Below are 14,637 nucleotides of genomic sequence, written 5' to 3'. Positions count from 1 at the left end.
AGTGAAACGACAGTGAAGGTGTATTCCACTCTGCAGATGCTGTCAGACCTATTATGATCTGGAATATACTGCCTGAGAGGGTGGTGGAAGCAGATTTGATAATAACTTTCAAAGAAAGGGAACTGGATAAATACTTGAAGGGGGAAAAAATCTGCATCGCTATAGGGCAAGAGGAGGGGATGTGGACATATTGGGGAGCACTTTCAAAGAGCCAATACAAGCTTGAATGGTCTCCTTCTGTAATATAAAAGCGAAATACTGCGGGTGCTGAAATCTGAAATAAAAACAGAAAATGCTGGAATAATTCAGCAGGTCTGACAGCATCTGTGGAGAGGGAAATAAGAGTTAACGTTTTGAGTCTCTGAAGGGGGTTCATACAGACTTAAAATGCTAACTCTCTCCACAGACGCTGTCAGACCTGCTGAGTTGTTCCAGCGTTTTCTGTTTTTATTTCTGGTCTCATTCTGTGCTGTACAATTCTATGTGATGTTGCACGAAAATTTAAAATACCAAACACTGGCTGAGTTTACCATTGGAAAGATGTGACCCTGACAACGGTCCTAGAAAGCACTGAAACCACCTAGGCACCTATATCCGGGAGGTCATACAAAGAACTGAAGTTAAAATTAAATGCAAAACATTTCGAACATTTGTTGTTTATCCGTATACTAAAAATAAAAGCAGAATAGTACCCTTCTAAATGCTTCTTTTCTCAGGTGTTTATCCAATTCAATTTTAAAATCTATTAAACATTCTGCTAACACCACTGTTCTATGTCCTATCAACTTTCTGTATTAAAAACCTTTCCTGATTTATGTCTTCATTCTTTTGATGATACCCCTAAATTTATGCTTTCTAGTTACCAACTGACTGACCAGTGAAAATAGCTCCATGGTTGGACTATGAATAAATAACCATTTTTTACCCAGTCTAAAGAAGGAGTACTCCTAAAGGTCCTGATCTCTCTGGATTTTTTATCTTTATTCATGAGCACTTTTTGTAAAGGAAGTTCAGTTGGATCTTTTAGTGAAATTGGAAAGCCAGAATCCATTTCCTAATCCTCACCAATTTACAACAGAATCCTATCACTTGCCGCTATTTTTCCATTTTACTCAAAAAGGCTACAAGGATGCCTAGTTAGAGAAACTGAAATAGACATTAAAAAGTAGACCAACGTATTCACCCATTCTAACCCTGGCTCTAGAACTTGATGCAAATACCAACTGGTAAGAGTGGCAAGTGTTCCATTCTCTTGTAACGGAGGCTCAGTCAAATAACCACATCCACCAGGTGTTCCAGGGAAAAGTTGTGACTCCTCCTCAATGTCATGGAGCAGAGTTATTTACAGCGCAGAAGGGGGCCATTCGGCCAATCGAGTCCATGACGGCTCTCCGTGGAGCAATCCAGTCAGTCCCATTCCCCCACTCTACCCCCATAACCCTTAAAGTTTATTTCCTTCAAGTGCCCTTCCAATTTCCTTTTGGAATCATTCATTCTCTCTGTTTCTACTACTCTCATGGGCACAGAGTTCCAGGTCATTATCACTCACTTTGCAAAAATATTCTTCCTCACATACCTCCTGAATCACTTTCCCAAAACCTTAAATCTGACCTTGTACCATCAGCTAATGGGAACAGTTTTTCCTCATCTACCTTATCCAAGCCTGTCATAATTTTTGTACACCTCTATCAAATCTCCCCTAAATTTCTTTAGCTAAGGAGAACAATTCTAGTTTCTCCAGCCTAACTTTGTAACTTAAATCCCCCATCCCTGGAACCATTCTGGTAAATCTACTCTGCACCATCTCAAGAGCCCTTACATCCTTCCCTAAGTCTGGTGACCAAAACTGGATGCAATACTTTTAACAGAGTCTAACAGAGCTTTGTAAAGGTTCAGCATAACTTCCCTGTTTTGCACTCAATGCCTCTATTTATGAAGCCCAGGGTCCCATACACTTTGCTAACCACTCTCTCAATATGTCTTGCCACCTTCAAAGATCTGTGCACAGGTACCCCAGCCCCTCCCCCCAGTCCCTCTGTCCCTGCACACTCTTTAGGACTGTGCCATTAAGTATGTATTGCCTCTCCCAACCCTTTTGCCAAAATGCATCACCTCACGCTTCCTTGTATTAAATTCCATCTGCCACTCATCTGCCTATTCTATTAGCCTATGTCCTGCTGCAGTCGATTAGTATCATCCTCTCTGTTTGTCTCTCATCCAAGGTTGGCACCATCGACAAATGTTGAAATTTTACTCTGTATTCCATTATTCCAAGTTGTGTATATCTGGTATTGAAGTAAAGCATCATTATTTGCGAAGTTATTTGTAACAACAAGTTGCATTTAAAAAAGCATCTTTAACATATTAAAACATACTAAGGTGCTTCATACGAGCATCAGACAAAATGAGACACCAGGCCACACAAGGAAATATTAGGGAAGGTGACTAAAAGCTTGGTCAGAGGTTGGTTTTAAGAAGTGTCTTAAAGAAGGAGAGAAAAGTGGAAAGATTTATGGAGGGAATTCCAGAGCTTAGCATCAGGCAGCTGAAGGCATGGCTGCCAATGGTGAAATGATGAAAATTCAGGATATGCAAGATTCAGAATTGGAGGACTCCAAAGACCTTGGAGGGCTATAGAGCTGGAGGAGGATAGGGAGATAGGAAGGGGTGAGGCCATGGAGGGTTTTGAAAAGAATCAGGCGAATTTTAAAAGCAAGGCAGGAGCCAATGTAAAAGCAAAATACTGTGGATGCTGGAAATCTGAAACAAAAACAAAAATAGCTGAAAAAAACTCAGCAGGTCTGACAGCATCTGCGAGAGGAACACAGTTACCGTTTCGAGTCCGTATGACTCTTCATCAGAACTTTGCTGGCCAATGTAAGCCAGCAAACACAGGGGTGATGGATGAATGGGAATTGATGCCAGTTAGGGTACAAGTAGTACAGTTTTGGACGAGCTCCAGTTAAAGGAGGGTTCCAGGTGACAGGACAAAATGGATGTGTTGGAATAATCGCATCTAGAGGAAAAATAAGCCTTGTAAGGGGCAACATTACTTATGTAATTCATATTCAGAAGAAATCCTGCAAAAATAAAGGATGATCTTGGAAGTAAAACGCCTATCACAATTTTATTTATTTAAAACATCTTCTGGGTCGCTAATCAAACTCAATAATTTCGAAGGAAATTTTTTTCCCCTTTTAAAAAGGTGCAGACATGGTTATGTCACTAATCAAATGCCACATATGCTTGGGACATGCAAAGACCGAAGAAAAACGGGAGGAGAGATGGATGAAAAGGCAATGGTGCGATATAAGTTGACCCTTGAGAATGGGGAGTGAATCACTCACCCTCAAAACAAAAAAGCAGTGGAAATCAGTATAAACTTACTTTAATGAGCCCTACCAATAGCACAGCAAAGCTTAAGGTGCCCCCATAGTTTTAATTCTAAATACCTCATCATTATAATTGTTCTGTTAGCTTGTGTTTCATATAGGTTGTAGCTACAATCCGTTTCATAAATTGGTCTGCTTCATCCAAATTATTTCCCTTAATGTGTTCACTGGATCTAATGGTCAGTGCCATGAAAACAGTCCTAGGGATTCTCCAATCCTCCAAATGCTACATTCTCCATCAAAATAAAGAGCATTTTGCTGTTTTCACCATGAAGGTAGGCTCAAATTAATGCCACAGCACAATCAAGGAAACTGCACTTTAAAAGAACAAGTCTTTTTTTTACATAGTTTTGCTGTTACTTTGCCACAAGCCAGTCAAATAGCTACTCGAGTGACAAATTTGAGGCAGTGGTGCTACCTGGTGGCGATAGCTTGCACTGCAGCAATCAATTCCTCTTGAGTTTACAGTTTTTGAAATTTTATTCAGCTGGGTTTCTGGCACACACAAAGCCATCACCATGCTTAAAAGTCTCTAATTGATGATTCCATTTACCCAATATGGAATGTGCAATCTCTCCCACATTCCACTTATCAAAGTCCAGGTACCATCAGTGCAGATGGTGTCAGCTGTGGTTCAGTCCATAGCACCCTCGCCTTTGAATCAGAGGGTTGTGGGTTCATGACCCACTCCCGGAAACCAAGAACTGTGATTGTACTCAAAAGAGTTGCAATCTGTGACTGTTGATAACTCAAAAGAGTTTGACAGAGCTAAAACTTGGGGTAGTGTGCATAGGGCATAGTTGAAACTTAACCAACTAAGATCGCAATAGATCACTGTTAGGCTTACTTTTCGAAGTCCAACTAAGACCACTCTAATCATTAGGCTATTGTCCTTCAGGGTTACCTGTTGCACAGTAAGAAGAATTGCAGCCCCCCCCCATCCCACTAACAGGTCCTGGTTTAAGTAATAAAAACAAAAAACTGCGGATGCTGGAAATCCAAAACAAAAACAGCATTACCTGGAAAAACTCAGCAGGTCTGGCAGCATCGGCGGAGAAGAATAAAGTTGACGTTTTGAGTCCTCATGACCCTTCAGCAGAACTGAGTAAAATTAGGAGAGGGGTGAAATATAAGCTGGTTTAAGGTGGGGGGGTGGGGTTTGGTTGTAGGGACAAGCAAGCAGTGATAGGAGCAGATAATCAAAAGATGTCACAGACAAAAGAACAAAGAGGTGTTGAAGGTAGTGATATTATCTAAGAGAATGTGCTAATTAAGAATGGATGGCAGGACACACAAGGTACAGCTCTAGTTGGGGTGGGGTGGAAAGACTAACAAGGCATAAAAGATATAAATTTAAAAATAATGGAAATAGGTGGGAAAAGAAAAATCTATATAAATTATTGGAAAAAACAAAAGGGAGGGGGAAGAAACGGAAAAGGGGTGGGGATGGAGGAGGGAGTTCAAGATCTAAAGTTGTTGAAGTAGTCCGCTAGGCCAGCTATCAATAGTTCCCTGGAGTATTGTGGATCTACCTGGTTCAGCTATCAAGTACAAAGTCTACCACAGATTCCAAAACTTACAGTATCAGGTATGGAACCTTGGAGATGCCTCAACATGACATCCTAGTTACCTCCCCTGAAAGTAGGATATTGAATGTTTAAATAAAGAACCAGCGTATCCAATATTCCTGTAATCCCCTGGTTTCACCAATGTCAGCCGTAGCTGAGTAATAATACTGTCACCCCTGAGTTAGAAGGTCGTGGACTTAAGCCCCACTCCAGAGACTTGAAAACCTAGGCCTGGATTTTTGCTCCCCAGGTAGATAGCACAAGTCAGGAAATTATCTGCTCGCTGCATCCGCCTCGGGAGGAACTCCCCCGAATGGCGCATTCTTCATCCCAGGGTGGTGGGGGTGGGTACGGGATGTAGTCAGGCTGCCGCTCCCTGGACACAGATCGGAGGTGCAACAGGGGCAGCCGAGTGAAGATGCAGCTGTTTAAAAGGCCCGCCTCAGCTCTCTGGGACTTCATCCCAGTTGTTTGCTTAAACTTTGGGCCCTCCAGCCCTCACCCATTCCCCATGACCCACCCATGCCAACTCATGCCTCCCACCTAGCCCCAATGGCCTCACATACCCTCCATGTCAACTCATGCTCCCCACTCATTCCCATACTCCTAAATGCCAACTCATTCATAATTTTCTTTTTAAAAAGTTGCTGTTATTACAAGCATATAAAAGTGTCAATCAACCAGACCTTTAAAGTATCAATAACAGAAGCTATAAGCACTTGACATCTCTTCATCTTGTATAAATAAACACTGAGCCATTGACTAAAAAGATCAAAGAAAGAAGCTTATCACCACATCATAAAGTGGTCAACCTTCTCCCCACCCATTTCGACAAAAGAAGTTAATCCTTTTATGGGAGTCTGGATTTGCCAGGTAGTGATGTCTTTGTTTAGAATTGTGGCAATATTATTCAGCAGCAAATTTCTGTAATTCAATGTAGCTTCCTTTTTAGAGGGACTGATGCCTTTAAGAACAGAAGGTTGACAGAACCACGTGCTCGCTATAATGCTGCCTGACTCCCTGCTGAGTACAGAGGTAGCCAGCAGCAGATGCTCAGCCCTAGACTAAATTATGTAGATGAGGTGGCAGAATGAAATTTATGTGTTGCCTATCTCTACTGGAATTGATGCAGGCAGCCTGCGAATTGCGACCTCCACACACAAATAATGGCGCAATCTAACTTTTAGCCTCATATAAGCTTGAAGCCATAGAATTTCCTGTTAATTTAATCAACTATTAATCATTTCTCAATAAACTTGCAGTAATTATGTTCTGATCATGATTCCTTCAATTATGAACACCATTACAGATTGAGGTGGAATGCATCTTCAGTCGCTGTCCTCATTATTAAAGCTGTCCCAGAACAATGTCAACAGAGTAATCTAATTTTGGGTTCCTATAACAGTGTAAACTCTACAAGCACTGCTCTGACAACTTAGGAAATCAACTAAACTGCTCAATTAAATGACTGCCTTGTAATCATTCCCAGGGTTCCATTATTCTTCATATTATTGTACTCTCATGTGAATCATGTTACATATTACTCTGCAATGGGGACAATACAAAAGCTTTATGCAATCTTCAATCAGTATCATGTCAGCATTACCTTTAACTATCATTAGCTCTATTTAATTTTACTGAGACTACAAAATCTATTTAATAAAATATTTTCATCATGACCCAATCACAGGCCATTTTTCTTCTTCCTTCTTGTTAAGTCTGTGTTTGTCTGATTTATAATTTGTTATTTTCTAACCAATCATACAACAAATTTTCCCCCATCTCCCACTCACCCCAATAACATTCCAGCAAAAAAAAATTCCCAGGAGATATGGCTGTGAGGACTGCTTATCACCATACACCCCAAAATAAAATCTAATTGTGTAACACATGTAAAAAAAAAAATTCACAAACACACATAAAAGCATGGCTTCAACAGCTTTTCACCATTCCACCTGCCCACTCCCAACTCCATCTCAGTGACTCGCACTATGCTATAAATTACCCTAGTGGTACCACAATTTCCTGGACCCACCGCAGATATTGCAATATATATGTGAGAGAACTAGCTCCTTTCCTCATAAAATCAACGGCCCCACCAGTGCACAAGTCAGGTAATTCTCAGCTAATAAGATCTGTCCTTGAATGCATTAGTTATCTTTCTATGTGTTGATATTTTAGTATCACATTATATTGCATCCACTGAGCCAGTTTGGCTTCAGAGAGCAGCCTTAATGCTTGCTCTTCACATTCCCCTCAAACCACGAGGCAGCAAAGATCTCAATTCCATTTGGATGCGCCATGCCTCAGTTGTGCCTGTATTCTTGATTTACACCATGTTGTGCTATTGCCCATGAATGCAAATGGAGTGGTTTGTTATGGAAACCAACAACTGTATTATTCACTACATTGTTTTAACTAATGTTTGAATGAAGCATTTGGTTGGACCTTAATCCTGCTGCCATCTTTACTTCAAATTAGAATTAGGAAATTTGGGATTGCATTACCCAATTCCTCAACACAAACACACAGTGACAATATAGCAAGCAAGGAGAAAAGAGGGCTGATAGCAGAAAATGCTGTTACTAGGCAGCAATCCAAGAGTCTCGGGCCAGTAGCAGCCTATAACCAACAGCAGCTATGTTCTTCAAACAGTCTGTGATATGTCATTTGCATTTAAAACTGTCATTATTTAAATTATCAGATTATTCCAAGCTTGCAATATTATAATTACTTATAATGATTTCCAATCGAAAACATACACTTACATTCGTCCAGTCCTAACTGGTAAGCAAGATTCTGTAGTCCTCGTACCTTCTCCATTAAGTTAGCAGTAGTAAGACTTCCCAACTCTGTGATAACAAACATACTTTATTAGGGTACATATAGAAGTGATATCAATCCTACATCAGGTATGTTCAAAATGATAAGCGGATAAAAGCACAAATACACAAATTAGCAAATGGCCTAAAGCGCAATTTATTGGGGGAAGGCAGTGGCATAGTGGCAATGTCACCGGACTAGTAATCCAGCTAATGCTCTAGGGACACAGGTTCAAATCTCATCAACTTGACTAATGCTAATTTGCAAGAGAACAAAATTCTTCTTTATAGTTAGATACATCAGTTGTTGCCCATCCCTCTCAAGTATTTCTATGTTCTAACTGTCTAAAAATTGATACTAAATGCTGAATATCTCCGTCATTTCATCCCCTTTCAAATTTCGATTCACTTCATTAACTGAGTCGCCTAATTTGCACTTAAACTAAACTTTTCCTTTACATTTGCTTTTACCAGTATCTGCTAGTTTTTTTTAAATTTCCTTTTGGTAGCACTTGTAATCCTTTTCGTCTGCCTCCTACACTTCCTATGTTCTTTGTGATTATCTTCAGTGTTCTTAGCCCTAACTTTACCATTCGCCTTCCTTGAGTTCTACCGTGTTCTAAGGTTCTAAAAGGTGGTACATAAATGGAAGTCATTCCTTCTTCATGGCTCCCCTTTATAGCACCATGCATTAGTACTCCAAAGCTCTGGTCCACTAAGGCACCCTAGGTTATACAGCAACTAATTATGCAGAAATTAAACATAGTAAATACCTTTAAGCATGTCAATGTCATCTTTCTCAAGTTCTGCCATCCACTTGGGTGGAGAGCTGGTAATAGGCTACAGAACAAAAATAGAAATTAGTCTTAATTTGTAAAAGTACCTTACAATTGATGCTTTACTGACTGAATTTTATATTTTGCTTCTATCAAAACAGTTTAGGGGAATGGGTGGCACAGTGAATTAACACTGCATTTTCACCTTTGGGATTGATGCTCATACCCACCTGGGATAGTCGGATGAAAACGAACTCATTTAGTGTATTCATGTTAGAGATCAAAATATTTTTAGATACTAAGGAAACGAAGAGATGTGGGGCTAATGCAGGAAAGCATAGCTGAGGTAGAAAATCAGCCATGATCCAACTGAATAGTGCAATAGACTTGAAAGGCCAAGTGGCCTACTCCTATTTTTTATGTTCTTGTGGTATTATCTATGAGAGTTTCAAATAGATATAAAAAAAATTATATCCTATGTTATTCCACTAGTAAGTTTCATTAAGAAAATGTTTTTGACAAAGTTTCATTTTAATTGAATAGAAAAATGGACATCTATGCATATATTTTCACTAGAAACTATAGAATCTGAAAAGACTGAGCCTTTACTGTTCGAATAGAAGCCAAGGATTGTACAAACTGTGGACAATTATGGACGTGAAATTCCTCCTGTCAAGAACTTTAGCAAACAAGATATCCTATCTCAACAGGGGTTCCAATTTTGTACGAAATTATTTACTATTTACTGGAGTAAAAACATCAAGGGATATGGGGATAGTGCAGGGAAATGGCATTGAGGTAGAAGATCAGCCATGATCTAACTGAATGGCAGAACAGGCTCAAGGGGCTGAATAGCCCAGGCTGCTCCTATTTCCTATGTTCCTAATTCTCAGATTGCTTTTGATCTGCACTAAAATGGTAGAACACTATAATAACAGAGACTAGCAATACTGGCTACAATATATCAAATAATTTATCACGACATCAAATTGCACAAAGATACTTACACTCTTGAAAGATGCTGCAAATTCTGCTACCCCTGGCACTGAAAGAGATGAGATTGAATGTTTTTTTTAAAAGTTATACCAATGTGAGAAGTATCAATATTAAAGAACAGAAGACTGTTTCACTCTGGAGACTCCCAATGCAGATACAGCACAGGGAAAAGCAGCAAATCTCTATTTGTTCTGGCTTAACTTTGTGCCCCAGTATTAGGACACCCCTTCAGTACTGCTGTGAATTTTCCCAGTGTCTCTTACCAACTACCTCACCTCAGAACGAAGACACCAAATTTGGTCCAGCTTCGCACACAAGGATCTGGGTTTGGACCTCACAAATATATTTCACATAGGGCTCTGGTTCAGACAGGAGGCTTCTATCATCAGCAGTTTGGGCTCAAATCCCAGTGCAACAATAGTGTATTAGCCTATTTCACCTCTTTATGGAACTAAACATGACAACAATACATTTTATACACTGAATTTATCTTACAGAGGAGATTTACCAGGATGCTGTCTGGGCTGGAGGGTCTGAGCTATGAGGAAAGATTGGATAGGCTGGGGTTGTTTTCCTTGGAGCAACGAAGGTTGAGAAGGGACCTGATAGAGGTGTATAAGATTATAAGGGGCATAGATAGGGTGGACAGGAAGGCACTTTTTCCATTAGCAGAGGGGTCAATAACCAGGGGGCGTAGATTTAAGGTGAGAGGTAGAAGGCTAAGAGGAGAGTTGAAGAGAAATTTTTTCACCCAGAGGGTGGTAGGAGTCTGGAATTCACTGCCTAAAAGGGTGGTTGAGTCAGAAACCCTCATAATATTTAAGAAATATTTAGATATTCACTTGCATTGCCATAGCCTCCAGGGATATGGGCCAAGCACTGGAAAACGGGGTTAGTGTAGTCAGATTGTTGTTGAGCGGCGCGGACACGATAGGCCAAATAGCCTCCTTCTGTGCTGTAGACGTCAATGAGTCTATATTGGTGATATAGCAAATATTTCTGTTCATACTAACCTTCCATTTTTTCATACGTTTCTATCACCTTTTATAGGGCTGTATTGTAATTTGTAGCAAGTTAAGAAACATCTTTTACTACAGAGTACACTGTTCAGCCCATGCAGCTGCCTGTGACTTTTCAGCTCAAGAGTACTGCTGTGGAATGTGACCACCCTGTGCCATCCAATCTACTCCATGTGTTGTCCTGTGGGATGCAATTTACTCACTGTGGGCTCTCCCATGGCATGCACTGTTCCCTCCGTGAAAAGTTCGGCTCACTCCATAGATAATACACCGTTTACATCATACGGTGATCTTGTGAGATCCCATACTTAATCCACACTGGGTTCCTGTGTGGTGCATTGTAGGTTCCATTCCCTTCTACACCGATGGCTCAGTTTGAGCTCACCATTTGATATCTATAAGCATCGGCAGTATTCTACAGGTTTTCAAATCACTACAGAAATATCTTACTTTGTTCTGGCCATAAATCTGGTGAAGCTCGATCTAGTTTCTCGAAGCTCAACAAAGACTGCTCCAAATCTGCACCTGATGGCATAGAACCAAAATATAAATAAGAGGTCAGAAGGATTCAGGTCATATATTTTACAAGACACACATCAGTGGCCCAGTGACTTTAATATACTGACAGTAAGGCTGTAGTGGAATCATGTATTCTCCACCATTACTTTGGCCTCAGAGGAGAGAAAAAAATAGACAAGGAGTTATTTAAATTGTTACATCCAGCATTTGAATCTGTAGAGTCCTTTCAGAATCCCATACCCATTTTTCAAAGCTCCAATACTGGATTTAAGTAGAGAAAACATGAGAGTGTTGTAATCATACTTTAGCCCTTGAGGTCTACAGCAAACTAGTGTATCTCTCAATCTCGCCGTCTTATGGTTGTTTGTTGTAACAGTGAGGGGATACAGCGCCACCTCTGGAACAAGATAGAATAACAGAAATTACCACTACAGCGTTACCCTTGAATTTCAATATGCGAATAAAACGAGTGTTACCAACTCAAGGATTTTAATAGAGAGCTAATAAATTATCTGTGGTGATGTTCACAGTACATTTATAATGGCAAGCTTTTTTATACACAAGATGGCGACAGACAGACTTCAGAAACTTGGTCCGCTCGCCACAAACTACTGGCTGAAAGGCATTTTATATATTTAGATGGGCAGTTTCAATGTTAAATAATGACTTAAAATGATTAACAATGCAGAAAGATGGACAGCCACATGCACATACACCAGTTTTTTTCTAAATAATGTACTAGCCAATTGACTAGTAAAGAAGTCAAAGCTCATAGAAACAGAAGGTCATTCAGCCCCTCGAGCCTCTTCCGCCATTCAGTTAGAGCATGGCTTTTGTGTATCTCAACTGTTTACCTGCTTTGGTTCCATATCCCTTAATAACCACCCATTCCTACCAAAAATCTACTCATCTCAGTTTTGAAATTTTCAATTGACACCCCACAACCTCAACAGCCTTTTTGGGAAGAGATCTCCACTATCCTTTGTGTGAAGAAGTATTTCTGGACTTGTCTTCAAAGGTGAAATTAGTTACATGGCAGCTTTTAAATGGCCCAGGATACGCAGATATGATTCAGCATTTAAAAGGTCTCCCATTCTGTCCTGATTTCTGTCTTATTATTAATGTTCAAAGCCCACATTTAGCATCCCCATTAGAGAATGACAAATTTGCATAGAGAGTTTCCATTATACATGTGAGCATACTGCATATTTTTAATATTAATAGATTAATCAATCGCTCATGGCATTGCACTTGGGTAGCCAAGACCAAGCATAATCTTGAAATGAAGCAGGATTAAAGTGGAGAAGCTTGCTATAAAGCAATTAACAGATGTACCAGAATGGTACCAGAGACGAGGGACTCCAGCTAGCATCACAGAATCGTTACAGCAAAGAAGGTCTATGAGTCCATTCAGCCCTATGAGTCCGTGCTGGTTCTCCTAAGGAGAAATTCACGTACTGCCACTCCCCTGCCCTCTCCCCACATTCCTCCCTTTCAAATATTTGGAAAATTTAGAAAATGTAGAAAAATTTACAGCACAGAAGGAGGCCACTCTGCTCAGTGTGTCTGCACTGGCCCGAAAACGAGCCACACAGCCTGATCCCATTTTCCATCACTTGGTCCATAGTCCTGGAGGTTACGGGACTTCTGGTGCATATACAGACACCTTTTGAATGACTTGAGGGTTTCTGCCTCTACTACCCTTTCAGGCAGTGCATACCAGGACCCTGTCTCCCTCTGGGCAAAAACATTTTTCCTCATCCCCCCCCCTCTAATCCTTCTACCCATCACTTTAAATCTATACCCCCTAGTTACTAACTTCTCTGCTAAGGGAACTAAGTCCTTCCCATCCACTCTATCCAGGCCCCTTACAACCTTGCACACCTCAATCAAATCTCCCCCGTCTCTGTGGAGAGACTAGGAACTGTACTTTAGAATGGATAATGTTAATATTGGTGTTCAAATCATGCGAGGTTTTGATAGATAGGGGGAAATTGTTTCCACTGGCATGAAACAGACTTAAGCTAATTGGCAAAAATGGGCCTGGCCGGGACGGTGGGGCAGTTAATGAGGAAAACTTTTTTTTTTACACAGCAGCTTGTTATTATCTGAAATGCACTTTGTATAAAGGTGGTGGAAGCAGACTTAATTATAACTTATAAAACTGAATTGAATGTATACTTAAAAAGGCAAAAAAAACACCTGCAAACGATGGGGAAAGAGTGGGACTAATTGGATAGCTCTTTCAAAGAGTCGACACATGCAAGACAGACCAAATGTGCAGTATGATTCTATGATTTCAAGACGATCAAGAAATTCCTCTTTGAGCAAAGAGCTGTTGAGTGGAATAAGACAGTGCGTGCAAAAAAAAGCCTGGAATTATTTAAAATACAATAATAATAATTAGATGCTACAATGCAGAGAGTGATATTGGGGTCCCTCTGGGTGAATTAATTAAGATGAGCCAAGCATGAAATTGATGACTAACATTTCAAGTCCAAGATGACTTCTTTGGAAGAAGAGACACACTCAACTTGAATGGGTTCCAAATAAGTAATAATGGACTCCAAACGTTAACTCTATTCCTCCCTCCACAGATGCTGCCAGAGCGGCTAAGTTTTTTTTCCAACACTTTCTGTTTTTATTTCAGATCTCCAGCATTTGCATTACTTTGCTTTTATTATTATGGTAATATTGTAAGGCATAGACCAAAAACAGACCTGTCAAATCCCAACAACAATGTAACTTCAGTTTCAAAATATTTTCTACCTACTTCGAAATAAGTAGCTCGGGGGTGGAGAAAAACAATGCCCACGTTTATTTAAGTAAGTTTTTTTTAAAAAAACCCTCCCGCCTTTTCCAGTCAGCTTCACTCCTGAGCATCTTCCCAGACTGACAGTTCTGACTAGATGGGGGTTGCTGTGGTTACCCGCCAACACCTTACAAGAGAGAGAAAAAATAAACATAACACGATTTTTTTTTTAGAAAAAAAAGACAAAGCACAGCTTTTTCTTTTTCCTACTGTCTGGGTTCTGAGAGGATGAAGTAGCCGGATACCAGGGAGAAATGTCCGCTGAGCAGAAGCTCTCTGTCTCTCTCTCTCTCTCTCTCACTTACTCTCAGAAACAAATTAGAATTTACCCGCACTCGGCGACGCCATCTTCCCAGCACCGTCACATGACCCAGCCGTCACCCGAGGGAACAAAACGCCAGCGACGTTATTAATATTTTTCGAACGAAACGAGCGTTTCCGATTTTAAATCCGATATTTACGGGAATGCGGTTTTTTGAAATAAAAAATATATACATATCAAGGTCGCGTTTTGTAATGCCGATAAACCGCTACCGTCTAGATCTCGCGAGATCTTCCGCGACCTGGGGTGGGGGCGGGGTGGAAGAGGAGAGGGATTTGATGAACGTTGGAATTGGCCAATTATAACTGCGGATTTGTTGGCACGTGATGTAGAAGAGCACCAATCGGCTTTGGGATGGAGACAGAGCACCGCCCTCTCGGGGGGGTTGCGCGGGGCACCCGTGGCGCCTTG

General features: G+C 40.6%; 1 protein-coding gene across 5 annotated transcripts in view; it reads right to left on the bottom strand.

Annotated features, from left to right (window-relative positions):
- The window catches only part of lin52 (lin-52 DREAM MuvB core complex component), a 62,620-nt gene extending 48,340 nt beyond the window's left edge, over positions 1 to 14,280 (bottom strand). For all 5 annotated transcript variants that reach the window (XM_078562112.1, XM_078562113.1, XM_078562114.1 and 2 more), the window contains exons 1-5: positions 14,234 to 14,280; positions 11,024 to 11,098; positions 9,566 to 9,603; positions 8,556 to 8,622; positions 7,729 to 7,812 (exon numbers count right to left, since the gene is read on the bottom strand). In XM_078562112.1, the coding sequence (XP_078418238.1) occupies positions 7,729 to 7,812; positions 8,556 to 8,622; positions 9,566 to 9,603; positions 11,024 to 11,098; positions 14,234 to 14,252 (283 nt within the window). In that variant the 5' untranslated portion in view covers positions 14,253 to 14,280. The remainder of the gene's footprint in view (positions 1 to 7,728; positions 7,813 to 8,555; positions 8,623 to 9,565; positions 9,604 to 11,023; positions 11,099 to 14,233) is intronic.
- Positions 14,281 to 14,637: the final 357 nt, after the last annotated feature.

The sequence above is a fragment of the Cetorhinus maximus genome, chromosome 18 (genome assembly GCF_964194155.1).
Source record: "Cetorhinus maximus chromosome 18, sCetMax3.hap1.1, whole genome shotgun sequence".
Taxonomy (NCBI): domain Eukaryota; kingdom Metazoa; phylum Chordata; class Chondrichthyes; order Lamniformes; family Cetorhinidae; genus Cetorhinus; species Cetorhinus maximus.
Note: the sequence above shows the minus strand (reverse complement) of the source record. Positions and strands in the feature narration are given on the sequence as shown.